At 38.2% G+C, this 20874-nt stretch overlaps 2 protein-coding genes across 2 annotated transcripts; one reads left to right on the forward strand and one right to left on the reverse strand.

Moving 5' to 3' along the window:
- Positions 1-2009: 2009 nt before the first annotated feature.
- LOC6042061 (cytochrome P450 4c21) lies at positions 2010-7835 on the forward strand. Its single transcript, XM_038265168.1, has 5 exons — positions 2010-2430; positions 4233-4497; positions 6520-6646; positions 6727-6963; positions 7025-7835. Exons 1-5 carry the CDS (start codon positions 2061-2063, stop codon positions 7604-7606), a joined length of 1581 nt encoding a protein of 526 aa, XP_038121096.1. The 5' UTR covers positions 2010-2060; the 3' UTR covers positions 7607-7835.
- LOC6042060 (general odorant-binding protein 84a) lies at positions 7655-19833 on the reverse strand. The gene is made up of 3 exons (XM_001851161.2): positions 19480-19833; positions 19274-19403; positions 7655-7828 (listed from the first exon to the last, which is right to left on the reverse strand). Exons 1-3 carry the CDS (start codon positions 19765-19767, stop codon positions 7734-7736), a joined length of 513 nt encoding a protein of 170 aa, XP_001851213.1. The 5' UTR covers positions 19768-19833; the 3' UTR covers positions 7655-7733.
- Between the last annotated feature and the right edge of the window lie 1041 nt (positions 19834-20874).

The raw sequence follows: 20874 nt of genomic DNA on the forward strand, positions 1-20874 counted from the left end.
CAAAAAAATAAAAAAATTCAAAAAAAAAAATCAAAAAAATAAAAAAAAATATATAATTTAAAAAAATTAAAAAAGTTTAAAAAAATTTAAAAAAAAATTAAAAAAAATTAAAAAAAATTTTTAAAAAATTTAAATTTTTTTTTAAAAAATTAAAAAAAATTAAAAAAAATTAAAAAAAATTGAAAAAATTTAAAAAAAATTATGAAAATTAAAAAATAAATTTAAAAAACCGAAAAATAAAAAAAAATAGAAAAATAAAAATAAAAAAAAATAAAAAATTTAAAAAAATTGAAAAAAATGAAAAAATTACAATATAAAAAAAATTAAATTAAAAAAACATAAATAGTCAAGCAAAAAAAAAAAAAAATTTGAAATATTAAAAAAATATTAAAAAATTAAAAAAAAATATTAAAAATTTAAAATTAAAAAAATTAAAAAAAAAATCAAAATTAAAAAAAGGAAAAAAAAATAAAAATAAAACAGAAAAAACCGAAAAAAAATTAAACATTTAAAACTAAAAAAAATAACTTAAAAAATTTCAAAAAATTCTAAGAAAATAAAAATATTAGAAAATTGGAAAAATTAAAAAAACTTACGTTTTTATTAAAATATCTGAGATCCGGCCTTATTTGTATTTTTGAATTTTTGTTTTTAGTATTTTAGTATTTTAGAATTTTTGAATTTTCGAATTTTCAAATTTTTAAATTTTTGAATATTTGAAAAAAAGCTATTTAAACTGATTTTTGAATTTTTGTATTTTAGAATTTTTGATTTTTTGAAAAAAAAAAATCTGTATTGTTGAATTTTTTTTGTAGTTGTGTATTTTTGAATTTTGGAATATCGGATTTTTTAAATTTCGGAATTTTTAAACTTTTGAATTTTTTGAATTTTTGTATTTTTGTTTTTTAGTATCTTTGAATTTTTAAATTTATGAATATTTTAATTTGTAAATTTCTGAATTTTTAAATTTTTGAATTCTTGATTTTTTTGGAGTTTTTTTAAAAGGTCCAATAAACCAAATTTTCAGTTTTTGCTTTTTGGGTGTTTTTAAAACCGCCTTGGGTCAGGGGTATTAAAAAACACCCAAAAAGCAAAATCTGAAAAATTGGTTCATTGAACCTTTTAAAAAAAACTCCAGTTTTGAATTTTTGAATTTTTTGAATTTTAAAAATTTTGAACTTAAAAATTTTGAATTTTCAAATTTTTGAATTTTCGAATTTTTGAATCTTAATTTTTTTGAATATTAAAAAAAAGCTATTTAAACGCATTTTTTAATTTTTGTAGTTTTGAATTTTAAAATTTTGAAATTTTAACTTTTTAAATTTTTGAATTTTTAAATTTCTTGATTTTGAATTTTTTGAATTTTTTGAATTTTGAATCATACACAAGTGCAGACATACAAATATCTCCGAAACATGCATTCAAAACTTTGCCCCCGGCTTGCCGGTACTTGTCGGGTATCAGAAAATGAGTACCCGACAGGTACCGACACATATTTTTCTTCTACAAATGTCACAAGTTCGTCTAGAACTAGCCAATAAGAATTTGACGGAAATCTGAGGAGAAGACGAAAAAAAGGAGGAACTATTGATCTTAAGCTGCCATATTTTATAGCTATGTCAGTTAGCTGTAAATAAAACAGCCTTTTTATGTTGTGTGGTAATCTATATATATATAGCTACTACTGGGTGACAGAGAGTTTGGGCACTTAAAACATCAATTAAATCATAATCTTGACACCACGATCTCATTGCGTGATCAGCAGTTCGCCGATAGATTATTTCGTTTTTTCACTGGACATTAAATAAATTTTATGATAAAAACTGTTTTCAAGTATCCCATTTTGATACTTTTTCTGTTACAATGAAATAAACAAGTTTTTGTGCCCAAACTCATTCCCTTGAACAGTTTCCAAGGCACTTTTCCCCTTCTTCTGAAAAATTTTCCAAACGGGGCGCACCACGCCGTTAGACCAAATCGCGCAGCGCAGTTTTTCCGCGACTGTCTAGCTGACTGGCAAGCGCAGCCAAATTCCGCACGCAATCGTTCAGGAATCCACGATGATCGCCGTCGCCGTCCTCGTGCCGTTTCTGTGGGCAGTGCTCGTGGCCGGACTGCTGTTTTTACTGTGTCGATTTTGGCGCGAAAAGGTCAAGTTTGCCGAGTCGTTGCCACGTGCCGAGCCGTGCTATCCGATTGTGGGGAATCTGCCGGTGGCGTTCGGGAAGAGTTCGGACGAGATTTTCCTGGTGCTGCACGAGTGGTTCCGCCAGCAGGACCGGATGTTCACGCTGAGGTGCGGCACGCTGGTGGCCGTCGGTGTGACCCATCCGGAGCTGATCCAGCGGGTGCTGACGCACCCGGACTGTCAGGAAAAGCCGGACGTGTACAAGGTGGTGCGGCTGCCGAGTGGACTGCTGGCGGCCAGGTGTGAGTGAAGAAAAAATGTTATTTTAGAATCTCTACAAATTTAATCTAATCTACTAAAACACAAATGCAGCCAGTTTGATGAAAGCATGGTGGGAAGCCGAAACTATGTGTGTGAGAAGAAATGTTTTTTTTTATTGTAATCCGTTCAATCGATATTGGCTTACTTTTGTGTCAGTGTATATCTGCGTGTAGTGCGTGTTAATTATAATAAATATTTTGGTTATCCTAATATTTTTGTGTATTCAAAGATGCCCTTCCTATATCATCTTTGGTCGTAAGGCACGGCGTCGTGTGAATGGTGGCATTAACTAGTGAATGAATGTTTGTTTTAATGGTCAAAGTGATAATCTTTTCGTCTCCATAGTGTCGCAGCTCGAGAGGCATCGAAAAACCAAATAATGAATCCTACCAACATAAAGAAAAGAAGCATAACATTTACGAGGGGCTGTGGATGAGTCATTAAATTCATGTACCATTAACTTGGGTGAATCGGGAAAACCTGAGTTGGGCGGAGAAGAATACACCTAGTTGTCAGTGTCAGCCACTTGCGAACTGTCAGTGAGAGCCGCCTTCATTTTTTGTTACTGTTCTTATTTGGTTGGAGCAGTATTGTATTTGATGGACAATAAATTTGAAAAAGTATTTTAATTTGTAAATGTATTTTTGGACTGAGACCGTTCATTAAATGCAAAAGAGGCCAAAAAATGTAATAAACGTTTATTTATTTTTTGCTAATTTTTATTAAAATTCTGTTTAAAATGTGTTTTCATGAGATATACTTCCTTATGACCATAAATCAAACAATGTTATGTTATACATACATGTGCTTAAACTAAGACATATTAAGTTGGTAGTAGTAGTAGTCAATGAGTTAAAATATATAAATCGTTCAGTAGAACCCGAGCTTTGAGGGAAGTGACGCAAATTCTCTGGGCGAAAATGAGCACAAAGAGGGGAAAACGGCGAGCTGGAGGTTAACACGGATAGATAGGAAGCGGAACCGTTTTCGTAAGCCACCGTTTTTTCAAAAAATCACTCTGCAAAACCGGCATCTTGGAAGAATGATTACGTCACAGCGAATTCACTTAACTTCCTCCACAGCTCGGGTTTTGAATTTTATTGCAATCAGAATGGAAAAGATGGAAAACAAAGTTCGGCAGTACCGGCGTTCACACCGACGTAGTTCCTCCGCTGTCGGGCACGGTTCCGGATTAAAAACAGAAGAATCGCTCTTAAGAAGCAGGAAGCAGCAAAGAAAATACTAACCCCCCCCCACGCCTGTGGAGTCACGAAGGAACAAGGCAAGGCGGTACTCTACAGTTCGGCTGAGCTGAGGAGGTTCTTCAACGAGTTCAGCATCCAGTTGAAACTCAGCAAGACCCACTCAGATCAATTAAAAGGGATCGGTTTCATGTTGCTGTCATTTGTTTGAAAAAATATTATCATTATTTTTAATGTAACTTTCATGATTCCCGGTCCAAACCTGGTCTCAGCACGGAAGAGGACCTTAAAAAATATGTTATGAATGAAAAAAAAAAAATTTAGAGAAAGTTGCATCACCTGAGTCATGCACGATCTTGAGCACTGTTTTGAAATGTGCTGCAAGAAAATTTGAATTGTCAAGAAAGGCAGATGACGACTGACTGGAAATTTATATGCGAAGAGAAATTATCTTGCACAAAAAACAAAAACAACAACAAGAAAATGAATAAGAATAAGAAGTCCTCTTCGCTTCTCCCTCCCAGGGGAAAACAGTCTGTTTGGGGACAACAGTTTTAATGAATATTTTGTCTCGCCCGCAGATCAAACCTGGAAGGTCCACCGGAAGACGCTCAACTCGACGTTCAACACGCGCATTTTGGACAGCTTTATGCCTATATTCAACAGTTGTGCTGGACGGTTGATCGACCGATTGGGTCAGCACGTGGACAGAAAGGACGCCACCGTGGCCTGCAACATGCTGGAGTACATTTCCGAGTGCACTCTGGAAATGATTAGCAGAACTTCGCTAGGCGGGAAGGCATTGGAGCGCGAGGGGAAGCAGGATTTCATCGAAAACTTGGAAGTGTGAGTTTGAATAATAATCGTAATATTTTTCGCCACTTTTTGTTAGTTTCTGTAATACAAAGCTTGTATCAAATGCCTGCAAAAGCGTGAAATCTTTAAAATGTGTTGTTAAACAAAACAAGCCAAAATCAACCGTCTCAAATTCACTAAACATCTACTTTTTCTACCGATCAAAAATAAGAAGTTGAAATGGCCAAACAGGTTTAAAAAAGTCAATATAGCGCTACTTTTTTTTACGCAACTAAACAATCCGCTCGCCGGGTTTGACGTTGGCAACGATAACAAAAAAATATAAAAAAACAAATCTGCGGGTGCCAAAAATAGATTTTCTGATAAAAATCCATACCATGAACCTTGTCAATTATTTATGTTCACTTTTGTCGTCAATCGTATCCAAGAAGGTACAGTCATCCCACATATTCGGAACGGTTTACAGATCGGCCGATGTTCAAAACATCATAGAAATTCGATAGTTGAATAAATGATTTGCTTTTATCTTTGAGCAATTCTCTAGGATTTCGGTCATTCGATTTTTTTTATATTTTTCAATCCGACTGAAACTTTTTTGGTGCCTTCGGTATGCCCAAAGAAGCCATTTTGCATCATTAGTTTGTCCATATAATTTTCCATACAAATTTGGCAGCTGGCCATACAAAAATGATGAATGAAAATTCAAAAATCTGTATCTTTTGATGGAATTTTTTGATCGATTTGGTGTCTTAGGCAAAGTTGTAGGTATGGATACAGACTACACTGGAAAAAAATGATACACGATAAAAACAATTTGGTGATTTTTTTATTTAAATTTTTATCACTAAAACTTGATTTGCAAAAAAACACTATTTTTATTTTTTTTTATTTTTTGATATGTTTTAGAGGACATAAAATGCCAACTTTTCAGAAATTTCCAGGTTGTGCAAAAAATCATTGACCGAGTTATGAATTTTTTAATCAATACTTATTTTTTCAAAAAATCGAAATATTGGTCGCAAAATTTTTTCAACTTCATTTTTAGATGTAAAATCTTATTTTCAATCAAAAAGTACTTTAGTAAAATTTTGATAAAGTGCACCAATATTTCGATTTTTTGAAAAAATCAGTATTGATTAAAAAATTCATAGCTCGGTCAATGATTTTTTGCACAACCTGGAAATTTCTGAAAAGTTGGCATTTGATGTCCTCTAAAACATATCAAAAAATAAAAAAATAAAAATAGTGTTTTTTGCCAATCAAATTTTAGTGATAAAAAGTTAAATAAAAAAAACACCAAATTGTTTTTACCGTGGATAATTTTTTTTCCAGTGTAGTCCATATCCATACCTACAACTTTGCCGAAGACACCAAATCGATCAAAAAAATCCTTCAAAAGATACAGATTTTTGAATTTTCATACATAATTTTTGTATGGACAGCTGCGAAATTTGTATGGAAAATTATATGGACAAACTAATGATGCAAAATGGCTTCTTTGGGCATACCGAAGGCACCAAAAAAGTTTCAGTCGGATTAAAAAATACAAAAATTAAAATTGAAGAAAAAAGACCGATTTCGTAGAGAGTTGCTCCTTTATGTGTTGTTTTTTTTACGTTTTATATATATTTTTTAAAGAAAAACATTGACCCATGAAAACCACAAATTCGGAAGACTTTATTCTTACGGATGTAAACAAACTTTAGATTGCTCCAGGAGTACATATTTTCTACAAAACAATTACTTCACACACTGGAACTAATTAAACTCAAATATAGTTATGTTTTATGACCTGTCCTTTGTTAGGTATTCGAAAGACCTTTCGGACGAGTCCAAAACATTGAAGATCTGGCAACACTGTTTCAAGTTATGACAACTTAAGTGATATTTGTGTACTTTTTTATACCGGATCTAAAAAAAAAGATAAAATTTGTGTTGTTGGTAAAGAGTGAGGAAGGCATCAACCACATAGGTGGATTAAGTTAGTTTTCTATTTATAATTTAATTGAAATACTTCGTTTTATAACCTTACCTTAATTTTAACTCCCACAGAGCTCTCACAACGCTCGGCAAGCGCATCTTCAACATTCTGCTCCACAACGAGCTCATCTACCGCTTCACCGCGCTCTACCGCAACGAAATGAAAGCCATCGACACTTGTCACCGGTTCACCGATAAGGTAAACTTTGCTCCCGCCAACGCATTTGCATAATGTAATGAGTGTTGCTTTTTGTCTCTGTTGTCCAAAACGGTTACCAGATTATCGCCGAAAAACGCCAGGAACTGGGCTGCCACCTGCAGCAGCCGCTGGAGACCGACGAAAACGGCAACCCCAAAGAATCCACGCTGGAGACCATCATTTGCGAGGACGAACACTACAAGCGACCGCAGATCTTTATCGACCAGCTGATGAAGGTGCCCCTGGTGAACGGCGGGGGTGGGCACAACTTTACCGACCAGGAAATCTCCGACCACATCTACACCATGATTGTGGCGGTTTGTGGTGGAATGTTTTATTGAGTCTGACGTAGTTCTTAAAGTCCTCTTTTTTTCGCAGGGAAATGAAACGTCCGCGACTCAACTGTCCCACACTTGCCTCCTGCTGGCGATGCATCCGGAAGTTCAAGCCAAAGCGTACCACGAGGTTCAGGAGGTGCTAACTGCTGACCACACCCCAATCGACCTGCACGACCTGAAGCAGCTCGTTTACGTGGAGGCAGTTCTGAAGGAGACCATGCGACTGATGCCGGTGGCTCCGATCATCGCGCGGGAAAACCTGCAGGACATCCAGCTGGACGGCCACACCATACCCAAGGGAACTCCGCTCCTCATGAACTTTTACACGCTTCATCGCCGCGAGGACATCTGGGGAGCGCACTCGGACCGCTTCAACCCGGAACACTTTCTCCAAGAAGACGCCAAATCCAGACATCCGTACGCTCACCTGCCCTTTAGCGGTGGTCCACGTGGCTGCATCGGATATCGGTACGCGATGATGAGTCTTAAGATGCTGCTGGCGATGATTTTGAAGCACTTTGAACTCGCCACCGACATCCGGTACGAGGACATCAAGTATCACTACCAAATTTCGCTGAACCTTGCCTTTCCGCACGCGATTCGACTGAAAAGGCGAACTTAATCTCTAGAAAGCACTTAAATTTAAATACCAAATAAAAAACGCCCAGTATTGCAATGCCCTCTCCATTTATTCGATTACTTATCGCTACTAATTCTCCAAGTACACTTCACTTCGAACAAGGATAAGATTATCGCCTTTTGCTGTCCTTGCTGCGACCCTCCACCAGATGGCGCGTGCTCACGCACCGGGCCAGGAAGTAAGCGCGCTCGCAGTTGGTGCCGGCTGGAAGGGAGGAAGTAATTACTTGAAAGGTGCTTGAAGGAAAGTGTTTCTTCTTCACTATATACAAAAAAAGCATATGATGCTATTGAAAGTTTAACACTTGAAAGGTTTGATTTGCTGAATTGAGAGAAAAAAATGAGGCTTGGAAGCTTGATCCATAATCAATAGGCTAAAGTATAATTTTAATAAAGGTCGAATGATGATTAATGTGATTTGAATTTGACAGAATTCATTTCAATATATTTTTTTTATTCGACCGTTCCGAATATTTCTTAACATTCCAACGCCCAAGGCTCCAAAAAAGTTGGAACGATAACTTCAACTCAATGGTTCTCGGGCATAACTCAACCAATCAAGATGATTCTTCTTTCCAGTGATTTGTTAGAATGTCTAGATGAGCTTTGCAGAACTCAATTTGATCAAATCTGATCAAATATCGTTCCGGGTTAAAAAAAATCGCCAAAAATTCCGCGGAGGCAGTCGTTTAAAAAAAGGTGGAACAATATTTTCGTTCGCCGAAATTTCAGATTTTTCCGAATCAAGTTCTGCAAAATTTAATGATCATCTAGACATTCTGGAAACAAAAATTGTCCCGATTGGTTGAGTAATGCCCGAGAACCAGCGAGTTGATGTTACCGTTCCACCTTTTTTGGGAGGCTTGGGCGTTCCAATGTTTAACCTTCCTACGGTATTGGGGTCCTTTTCGGCCTTTTTGAAAATTTAATTTGCCATAACTTTTGATATATACATGCTAAAGCCTTGAAATTTTCTGACATTAAATTTATAGTATAAATACACATTTCACAAAACAAACAAACCTTGGACGACCCCTAGGGGAGCGTCCATAAAAAAAGTTACTTTAAAGGTATTGGGGTCCTTTTCGACCCCAAACTTTAAAAAATCATCAAAAATCCAGTTTTTGACCGATTCCGGTTCTTTTGGTCACAAACGAAAGCTTAGAACGTCCCCTTTCCGAAACCGACCTGGAAAACTGGATTTAGTCACTGTGGCCACCGGGAATCGGCTACAACCGAAAAAGGACCTTTTGAGACACCAACTTTGACGACCTGTATCTCCGGCAAATTTCAACCAATCAGGATGTTCCGGGTTGCATTCGACAGGTATTTACCTGTACTTTGACCACAAATATTAATATCAGGGCCAGGTGACCTACCGGTTCCGGAAATCCGGAACATCCGAAAAGTTCATGTTTTACTGTTTTTCACATATATGTGATACCAATACTCTCATGATAGTTGAAATTGATCCATAAAACTTACTTAAAACACAATACACGATTGCCAGAACCACTCTGGAGTGTTAGTGGCCACTTCCGGGTAACCTGGAACCGGTTCCCGGGTACCCGATGAACGGCCAACTTGACTTTTTTGGTGAAAACCCATCATGTTGCACATCAAACTCCATGAAATTGAAAGGTATGTCCATATTTGGTAATGCCGTTGTTCGCTGAGCCATCCTGGCCAATTTGGAACCGGTTACCGGTGGCCCCTCGGGGACACTTCCGGAATATGAGAGAAACCCTATCATCCGACATATCAAACTTCATGGAATTGAAAGAAATGTCAATTTACGGTCATGCCGTTGTTCGTTGACCCATTCTGGCCAATCTGGAGCCGGTTACCGGTGGCCCCTTGGGGACACTTCCGGAATATGAGAGAAACCCTATCATCCGACATATCAAACTTCATGAAATTGAAAGATATATCAATCACGGTCATGCTGTTGTTCGCTGACCCATTCTGGCCAATCTGGAACCGGTTACCAGTGGCCCCTTGGGGACACTTCCGGAATATGAGAGAAACCCTATCATCCGACATATCAAACTTCATAAAATTGAAAGATATGTCAATTTACGGTCATGCCGTTGTTCGCTGACCCATTCTGGCCAATCTGGAGCCGGTTACCGGTGGCCCCTTGGGGACACTTCTGGAATATGAGAGAAACCCTATCATCCGACATATCAAACTTCATGAAATTGAAAGATATATCAATCTACGGTCATGCTGTTGTTCGCTGACCCATTCTGGCCAATCTGGAACCGGTTACCGGTGGCCCCTTGGGGACACTTCCGGAATATGAGAGAAACCCTATCATCCGACATATCAAACTCCATGAAATTGAAAGGTATGTCCATATTTGGTAATGCCGTTGTTCGCTGAGCCATCCTGGCCAATCTGGAACCGGTTACCGGTGGCCCCTTAGGGACACTCTCGGAATATGAGAGAAACCCTATCATCCGACATATCAAACTTCATGAAATTGAAAGATATGTCAATCTACGGTCATGCTGTTGTTCGCTGACCCATTCTGGCCAAACTGGAACCGGTTACCAGTGGACCCTTAGGGACACTCTCGGAATATGAGAGAAACCCTATCATCCGACATATCAAACTTTATGAAATTGAAAGACATGTCAATCTACGGCCATGCCGTTATTCGCTGATCCATTTTGGAAATGGTTCCCGGTGGCCCCTTGGGGACAATCCCGGAATATGAGAGAAACCCTATCATCCGACATATCAAACTTTATGAAATTGAAACTTGATCAAGTTACGGTCATGCCATTCTCTGCTTATGCATTCTGGCAATTCTGGAACAGGTTTCCGATGGCCCCTTGGGGACACTCCCGGAATATGAGAGAAACCCTATTATCCGACGAATCAAACTTCATGAAATTCATGGATATGTCAACCAAAGGACCTCGGGGCCTCGTGGCGCGGTGGTTAGCGGCTTCGGCTGCCGATCCCTAAGTTGCTATCAGGCGCGGGTTCGATTCCCGCCTTATCCTCCTGGCCTTCTATCGGATGGGGAAGTAAAACGTCGGTCCATTTGCGTAAAAGAGGTTTTGGGTGACTCACCACACATAACCTTCGGACGCCTAGAAATGAGCAGAAACTTGCAACAGAGCCCACAAAAGACCCGGGTCGTTAAAGTGGATTGCTTTGCTTTTTCAACCAAAGGTCAGCGAACAATTGCATGACCGTAGATTGACGTAGTTTTCAATTTCATGAAGTTTGATATGTCTGATGGTAGGGTAACTTTCATATTCCAGAAGTGTCCCCAAGGGGCCACTGGTAACCGGTTCCAAATTGGCCAGGATGTGTCAGAAAACAACAGCATGGCCGTAGATTGACATATCTTTCAATTTCATGATTTTTGATAGGTTTTCTCATATTCCGGAAGTGTCCATAAGGGGCCACAGGTAACCGGTTCCATGATAGCCAGAATGGGTTAGCGAACAACGGCATGACCGTAAATTGACATATCTTTCAATTTCATGAAGTTTGATATGTCGGATGATGGGTTTCTCTCATATTCCGAGAGTGTCCCCAAGGCAAGGGCCACCGGTAACCGGTTCCAAATTGGCCAGGATGGGTCAGCAAACAACAGCATGAGCGTAGATTGACATATCTTTCAATTTCATGAAGTTTGATATGTCGGATGATAGGGTTTCTCTCATTTTCCGGAAATGTCCCCAAGGGGCCACCGGTAACCGGCTCCAGATTGGCCAGAATGGGTCAGCGAACAACGGCATGACCGTAGATTGATATATCTTTCAATTTCATGAAGTTTGATATGTCGGATGATAGGGTTTCTCTCATTTTCCGGAAATGTCCCCAAGGGGCCACCGGTAACCGGCTCCAGATTGGCCAGAATGGGTCAGCGAACAACGGCATGACCGTAGATTGATATATCTTTCAATTTCATGAAGTTTGATATGTCGGATGATAGGGTTCCTCTCATATTCCGGAAGTGTCCCCAAGGGGCCACCGGTAACCGGCTCCAGATTGGCCAGAATGGGTCAGCGAACAACGGCATGACCGTAAATTGACACATCTTTCAATTTTATGAAGTTTGATATGTCGGATGATAGGGTTTCTCTCATATTCCGGAAGTGTCCCCAAGGGGCCACCGGTAACCGGTTCCAGATTGGCCAGGATGGCTCAGCGAACAACGGCATTACCAAATATGGACATATCTTTCAATTTCATGGAGTTTGATGTGCAACATGATAGGTTTTCACCAAAAAAGTCAAGTTGGCCGTTCATCGGGTACCCGGGAACCGGTTCCAGGTTACCCGGAAGTGGCCACTAACACTCCAGAGTGGTTCTGGCAATCGTGTATTGTGTTTTAAGTAAGTTTTATGGATCAATTTCAACTATCATGAGAGTATTGGTATCACATATATGTGAAAAACAGTAAAACATGAACTTTTCGGATGTTCGGATTTCCGGAACCGGTAGGTCACCTGGCCTGATATTAATATTTGTGGTCAAAGTACAGGTAAATACCTGTCGAATGCAACCCGGAACATCCTGATTGGTTGAAATTTGCCGGAGATACAGGTCGTCAAAGTTGGTGTCTCAAAAAGGTCCTTTTTCGGTTGTAGCCGATTCCCGGTGGCCACAGTGACCAAATCCGGTTTTCCAGGTCGGTTTCGGAAAGGGGACGTTCTAAGCTTTCGTTTGTGACCAAAAGAACCGGAATCGGTCAAAAACTGGATTTTTGACGATTTTTTAAAGTTTGGGGTCGAAAAGGACCCCAATACCTTATGTGTGATTTTTTTTAATACCAAGGGAAGGTTAATAAAATATTTTTCAAAAAAATATTTATAATATTATTCTTTTGATTTGGTACGATTTGAAACACAGCATAAAAATATATTTTTTCAAAATTGCATGATTTTTTACAAGCAGTCAAGCCATTTGATGATTCTCACACTAATTTCAACCATTAAAGTTGCTGTTCTATACAATTCTGTTACAAAATATCAATCAAAAAAAATCAGGAAAATTTGCGTTAAATTCAAATTCCCCGGGAATTCCCGGGATTTCCCGGGAAATTTGTTGAAAATTTTCCGTTTCCCGGGAATTTTGTAACTCCGGGAAATTGGACGCTCTAATCGAAACGCATTTTTCTCGGAACTTCAAAAAGCGATGTACGACAAGTTAGCATGACGGCGTAGAAAAAGCCTTTTTGTATAAACGCAATATTTTAAAATAAAGACTAACATTTCGAGAAGGCAAAATGGAATGCTTTAACCCTTTTGAAATGTTTGACAAGATTTGAAAATCCTGTAATTATTTGTAATAATACGAGCAATTTCACGGTTGTTTCATTTCATAGCATTTAGAATCGAATCAATAGTTTCCAAGAAATTGTGAATTAAAAAATGTGGACTGATTGGTTAGTACTAAACAATATATTTTTTCCGAATTTTTCTTTTTGAAATGTTTTATCTCCGTTATCAAAGGGCAGATCGAAAATGTATATAAAGAAACTGCAGAGAATTTTGTCAGCCATCTGAAATATTATTTGGCATTTTATTTTTTTCGACACTTTTTAAAGATTTGGTATATTCCCTTTAATAGTGTAAATTTGGCTGTAAACTTCCACTCGCTGATTCTCGGGCATCTAGACGCTTCTTAAATTTTGCAACTTGATCGTTCCAACTTTTTTTAACACACCTGCCTTCACGGAATTTTGACGATTTTTTACACGCGCAATAAAAAGTTGGAACGATGTGAGCAGTTCTCTCAGATTTCGGTCATTAGATTTTTTTTTGTATTTTTAATCCGACTGGTGCCTTCGGTATGCCCAAAGAAGCCATTTTGCATCATTAGTTTGTTCATATAATTTTCCATACAAATTTGGCAGCTATCCATACAAAAACGATGCATGAAAATTCAAAAATCTGTATATTTTGAAGGAATTTTTTTATCGATTTGGTGTCTTCGGCAAAGTTGAAGGTATGGATATGGACTACACTGAAAAAAAAGTGATACGTGGTAGAAGAATGTTGGTGATTTTTATTTAATTTTTTGTCACTAAAACTTGATTTGCAAAAAAAACACTATTTTTATTTTTTTCATTTTCTGATATGTTTTAGGGGACATCAAATGCTAACTTTTCAGAAATTTCCAGGTTGTGCAAAAAATCTTTGACCGAGTTATGATTTTTTGAATCAATACTAATTTATTCAAAAAATTGAAATATTGGTCGCAAAAAATTTTCAAATTCATTTTTCGATGTAAAATCAAATTTGCAATCAAAAAGTACTTCAGTGAAATTTTGATAAAATGCACCGTTTTCAAGTTAATGCCATTTTTAGGTAACTTTTTTGAAAATAGTCGCAATTTTTTATTTTTTTAAATTGGTGCACATGTTTGCCCACTTTTGAAAAAAATTTTTTTTTGAATAGCCGAGAAAATTCTATATTTTGCTTTTTTGAACTTTGTTGATACGACCCTTAGTTGCTGAGATATTGCCATGCAAGTGTTTAAAAACAGGAAAATTGATGTTTGCCATGTCTCACCCAAACAACCTACCATTTTCTAACGTCGATATCTCAGCAACTTATGGTCCGATTTACAATGTAATTGAAACATTCGTGAAATTCTCCGATCTTTTCGAAAAAAAATATTTTCCATATAAATATGTTTTAAATTAATACTAACATTTTGAACGGGCGTTATATTGAATATTTGGCCCATTTGAAATGTTAGTCTTGATTCAAAAATTTTAAAATTATTTTTTTCGGAAAGATAAGAGAATTTTACGAATGTTTCATACTTTAACATTGTAAATCGGACCATTAGTTGCTGAGATATCGACGTTAGAAAATGATGAGTTGTTTGGGTGGACAGCTGCCAAAATGAAAAAAAAAAAATAATAAAAATAGTGTTTTTTTTTGCAAATCAAGTTTTAGTGACAAAAAATTAAATAAAAAATCAGCAAAAACTTTTTTACCGTGTATCATTTTTTTTTCAGTGCAGTCTAAATCCATTTCTACAACTTTGCCGAAGACACCAAATCGATAAAAAAATTCCTTCAAAAGATACAGATTTTTTAATTTTCATGCATCGTTTTTGTATGGACTACTGCCAAATTTGTATGGAAAAGACCGATTTCGTAGAGAACTGCTCATGTTTTTAGCTGCAAAAATTACAGATTAGATCGTGTTCTTAAAAGTTTTAGGATCATCTAGACATCCTCACAAATCACTAGAAAAGACAATCATCTCGATTGGTTGAGTTATGCGCGAGAACCAGCGAGTTGAAGTTACCGTTTTATTTTTTTAAAGAGCTTGAGAGTTGGAAACTACCAAGAGTGAAATAATCCATTTAATTAAAATCTAACAAAAGGCAAGAAATGGATGGTCCATTCTGCGTTCCAACACCAAGCCTGTAAATATTTTTAAGGTTTCGTTGTTGTTTGTTTACCTTGATTAAAGCTCCCGGTAACATTCTAAGGATGGATCAAACTTTTTTGCCTTCCTCACTGAGGTAAGGCTATAATCCTGCTCTAAAAATGAACTTTTTATTAAAAGCTCGAAGACCCACCTTCATATATACATATCGACTCAGAATCGAAAACTGAACAAATGTCTGTGTGTGTGTGTGTATGTGTGTGTGTGTGTGTATGTGTGTGTGTGTGTATGTATGTATGTGTTCAAAAATCTTGCCAAGTTTTCTCAGCACTGGCTGAACCGATTTTGATCGAACCAAGTGCATTCGACTTGGTTTAGGGTCCCATACATCGCTATTGAATTGTTTGAAGTTTCGATAAGTAGTTCAAAAGTTATGTATAAAAATGTGTTTTCACATATATCCGGATCTCAATTATATGCATGTAAACGATGTCCGGATCCATCATCCGACCCATCGTTGGTTAGGTAATCGAGAGACCTTTCCAACGAGTCCACAACATTGGAGATCTGGCAACCCTGTCTCGAGTTATGACCACTCAAGTGATATTTATGTACTTTTTTGAAGCCGGGTCTCACTTAAATGCATCTAAACGATGTCCGGATCCATCATCCGACCCATAGTTGGTTAGGTAATCAAGAGACCTTTCCAACGAGTCCACAACATTGAAGATCTGGCAACCCTGTCTCGAGTTATGACCACTTAAGTGATATTTATGTACTTTTTTGAAGCCGGATCTCACTTAAATGTATATAAACGATTTCCGGAACCATCATCCGACCCATAGTTGGTTAGGTAATCGAGAGAACTTTCCAACGAGTCCACAACATTGGAGATCTGGCAACCCTGTCTCGAGTTATGACCACTCAAGTGATATTTATGTACTTTTTTGAAGCCGGGTCTCTCTTAAATGCATCTAAACGATGTCCGGATCCATCATCCGACCCATAGTTGGTTAGGTAATCAAGAGAACTTTCCAACGAGTCCACAACATTGAAGATCTGGCAACCCTGTCTCGAGTTATGACCACTTAAGTGATATTTATGTACTTTTTTGAAGCCGGATCTCACTTAAATGTATATAAACGATGTCCGGATCCATCATCCGACCCATAGTTGGTTAGGTAATCAAGAGACCTTTCCAACGAGTCCACAACATTGAAGATCTGGCAACCCTGTCTCGAGTTATGACCACTCAAGTGATATTTATGTACTTTTTTGAAGCCGGGTCTCTCTTAAATGCATCTAAACGATGTCCGGATCCATCATCCGACCCATAGTTGGTTAGGTAATCAAGAGACCTTTCCAATGAGTCCACAACATTGAAGATCTGGCAACCCTGTCTCGAGTTATGACCACTTAAGTGATATTTATGTACTTTTTTGAAGCCGGATCTCACTTAAATGTATATAAACGATGTCCGGAACCATCATCCGACCCATAGTTGGTTAGGTAATCGAGAGACCTTTCCAACGAGTCCACAACATTGGAGATCTGGCAACCCTGTCTCGATTTATGACCACTTAAGTGATATTTATGTACTTTTTTGAAGCCGGATCTCACTTAAATGCATGTAAACGATGTCCGGATCCATCATCCGACCCATCATTGGTTAGGTAATCAAGAGACCTTCCCAACGAGTCCACATAATTGAAAATCTGGCAACCCTGTCTCGAGTTATGACCACTTAAGTGATATTTATGTACTTTTTTGAAGCCGGATCTCACTTAAATGCATGTAAACGATGTCCGAATCCATCATCCGACCCATCATTGGTTAGGTAATCAAGAGACATTTCCAACGAGTCCACAATATCGAAGATCTGGCAACCCTGTCTCGATTTATGACCACTTAAGTGATATTTATGTACTTTTTTGAAGCCGGGTCTCACTTAAATGCATGTAAACGACGTTCGGATCCATCATCCGACCCATCGTTGATTAGATAATCAAGAGACCTTTCTAACGAGTCCATAACATCGAAGATCTGGCAACCCTGTCTCGATTTATGACCACTTAAGTGATATTTATGTACTTTTTTGAAGCCGGATCTCACTTAAATGCATGTAAACGATGTCCGGATCCATCATCCGACCCATCATTGGTTAGGTAATCAAGAGACCTTTCCAACGAGTCCACTACATCGAAGATCTGGCAACCCAGTCTCGAGTTATGACCACTTAAGTGATATTTATGTACTCTTTTGAAGCCGGATCTCACTTAAATGCATGTAAACCATGTCCGGATCCATCATCCGACCCATCATTGGTTAGGTAATCAAGAGACCTTTCCAATGAGTCCACAACATCGAAGATCTGGCAACCCTGTCTCGATTTATGACCACTTAAGTGATATTTATGTACTTTTTTGAAGCCGGATCTCACTTAAATGCATGTAAACGATGTCCGGATCCATCATCCGACCCATCATTGGTTAGGTAATCAAGAGACTTTCCCAACGAGTCCACATAATTGAAAATCTGGCAACCCTGTCTCGATTTATGACCACTTAAGTGATATTTATGTACTTTTTTGAAGCCGGGTCTCACTTAAATGCATGTAAACGATGTTCGGATCCATCATCCGACCCATCGTTGGTTAGGTTATCAAGAGACCTTTCCAATGAGTCCACAACATCGAAGATCTGGCAACCCTGTCTCGAATTATGACCACTTAAGTGATATTTATGTACTCTTTTGAAGCCGGATCTCACTTAAATGTATGTAAACGATGTCCGGAACCATCATCCGACCCATCATTGGTTAGGTAATCGAGAGACCTTCCCAACGAGTCCACATAATTGAAAATCTGGCAACCCTGTCTCGAGTTATGACCACTTAAGTGATATTTATGTACTTTTTTGAAGCCGGGTCTCACTTAAATGCATGTAAACGATGTTCGGATCCATCATCCGACCCATCGTTGGTTAGGTTATCAAGAGACCTTTCCAACGAGTCCACAACATCGAAGATCTGGCAACCCTGTCTCGAGTTATGACCACTTAAGTGATATTTATGTACTTTTTTGAAGCCGGATCTCACTTAAATGTATGTAAACGATGTCCGGAACCATCATCCGACCCATCGTTGGTTAGGTAATCAAGAGACATTTCCAACGAGTCCACATAATAAAAAATCTGGCAACCCTGTCTCGAGTTATGACAACTTAAGTTATATCTGTGTACTTATTTTTCTGGACCTAAAAAAAATAGCTGAAATATGTGTCCAAACCACTCATATTACCCATTGTTGGTAAAAAGTGAGGAAGGCATCAACCACATAGGTGGATTAAGTTAGTTTTTAGCCATCAGAAAGCTTGAAAATAAACAGAATGATGCGGTTATTTTTTTTTGCATTTTGCACATGATTCGAAAAATACAATGAATACAAATATCGTTGTCGGTGTGGTTAAGTTTTTTTACGTCTTTTATAAGAAAAAGCAATTCCCACGATGGAAAAAAACAAAAGTGCTCGGATCGGGCTCTGGAGGTTCCCTGGCCGAAATAATTAGACCCGTATTTTTTGTTTTACCATTAGAGTGACAGTGTTAAAAATTGCCATTTTCATCGATTTTTCGCAAAAAAAAAACACTTTTTTTTCGAAAAATCATAACTCCTCCCATTTCAACCGATTTCAATTGTCTTACACGCAAATGAAAGGTGATAAGTAGGCCTTTCAAAGAAAAATAGTAAAAAGTTTTAAATATTTAGCCTAACATATGAAAAGGGCATATGAAACTTTAAAATGCCGTTTTGACGGTGTCTAGACCTAAGAGCCTGTGTCTGGAAGTGACAAGTGTGAGGAGTTCATTAATAGGATTTTGAGATATGATTTTTTGAAAATAAAATCCGTATTTCTCGACGCGCCGCGCGCAATAGGGAAGAATGACGAAATCGGCAAAAATAATCATTTTTTCGCTTAAACTGCGATAACTTTAAAATTTCTGCGATGACCTATACATGTTTGGGTATTAAAATTTTCGTAATTGAAAGACGCAAAAAAAGGGTGGCCTATTCTGCCCCCTGGACCATTCTACCCCCGTGCCCCTATGCATAAAATGTTGAAAGTGTTTTTAAAACTTCTGTGTCTACCCACTGCACTGATTATACTTTATAAAATCAATTGTTCCTTTAAAACTAAGTTCAGATTTATCAAACTCTGAAAAAAATCCCTACACTTTAATCTCTCGAGGAAAACAATAATCCCACCTCAATACTCACTCATTTCCTGCAGACAGTCGTCTATGGTTTCGTTATTTTTCACCCAGCCCACCGCAAACGCCTGTTCCTTGTTGACCTTGTCGTCCTCGGTGAGTATTCCGCCCTTTTGCAGAAAGCATCGCATAAAACACTGCAAACATCAAACAGAACCACTTCAATTAGTCCCCTCCTGGCCCAGTGATCCCGGTCCCCATTTTTGAGCCCACCATCGGCGTTTTGTCCGTCTCGTCCGGGAAGCTGCCGGTATCGTTCAGCTCGTTCAGGTACTCCATCGTGATGATGAACGTTTTGTTGCACTCCACGTTGATGTCCTCGACGCTATAATCCTTGGGCAGCTTGACCGCCCCCATCGTGGCCGGATCGGCCAGCAGGGACTCCCGCTGCTCACCGTCACTGCTGGCACCGTCGTCGTCACCGGCATTCATCAGGCTGCATCCCGAGGACGAGCAAACCAGCAGCAGTCCCAGCAGGAAGATCACCGTTTTGACACCCATGGTATTAGAGAGAGCCAAAGAAAAAAAACGAATCACTGTAGATTACCTACGATTACCCGTTTTCAACGGGACTGACTAGTTCCGGGTGGTTTGGAGTTCAATTTATAGTGGTGACTTTGGAACCACGTGGCACTAATTTCAGACATACAGTTGTTGAGTAGTGATTGCTCCAATTTTACAATTATTCAAAACTAGCAATCCCGAGCGGTGGCGATTCGGGGAAAAGCTGGATGCTGTCATCAGTTGCAGCATAGGTAGACGAGGCATTAGAGAGAACTGCAATCAATCAAAAAGGGGCTTTGATGGACAAAGGCCACACGGTGTGGTGGTGAAGCCAGGTGACAAACAAGCTTTGCATGTTCGAATGCAAAGCAGAGGTGGGCAGGTCGTCACAGTTTTGCTATCATGGCATAAGTTCAACTAGTCAAAGGTAAGTTGTAAAATTATTTTACCCAACATACTGAAAAATTCGTTATCAATGGTTGGTGGAAAAGTGATACAGACAACTTTGAATTTGAAATTTACTCCTAAGCTGTCTCGCGAAAACAAAATCGGATATTTCATTCAAAATCATCAAAATGTCTTATGTAGCAAGAGAATACTATAGTGACGTTATGGTAGAAGCGGAAGATTCACTATTGATATACTATTTGTAGAGCACTGGACTCTTGGTTGTGAGTGAGAGTGAACGTCGCAAATTGGGCTCTAATTGGATGTGGGATTAGAAGCTGACTTGCTTGATGCAAGTTGGACAGTTCAAATTTTTGGCTCGTGTCCGTCGAGAAATAGAATTGATAGCTCGGATAAAAAGTCATTATTATTTAATTGATTTCGAAAAAAACTTCAAGTTTATGCTTCGAACTCAGTTCAAAATGCAATATAAATCGATATTTTATAAACACAACTAGCTTTTACTTTTTAAAACTTATAATCTTAGTGAATTAAATTAGAACATTTTTTTGCCTTCCTCACCTTACTGAGGAAAGGCTATAAAATCACTCGAAAAATGAACTTCTCAATTAGACCCCCTACCCGAGCATGGGTAAATAACAATGGAAATGCGTAATAATACCTTTCTCTGGTATCAATACCAAATTTTGGTATTCC

The sequence above is a fragment of the Culex quinquefasciatus genome, chromosome 3 (assembly GCF_015732765.1).
Source record: "Culex quinquefasciatus strain JHB chromosome 3, VPISU_Cqui_1.0_pri_paternal, whole genome shotgun sequence".
NCBI classification, from domain to species: domain Eukaryota; kingdom Metazoa; phylum Arthropoda; class Insecta; order Diptera; family Culicidae; genus Culex; species Culex quinquefasciatus.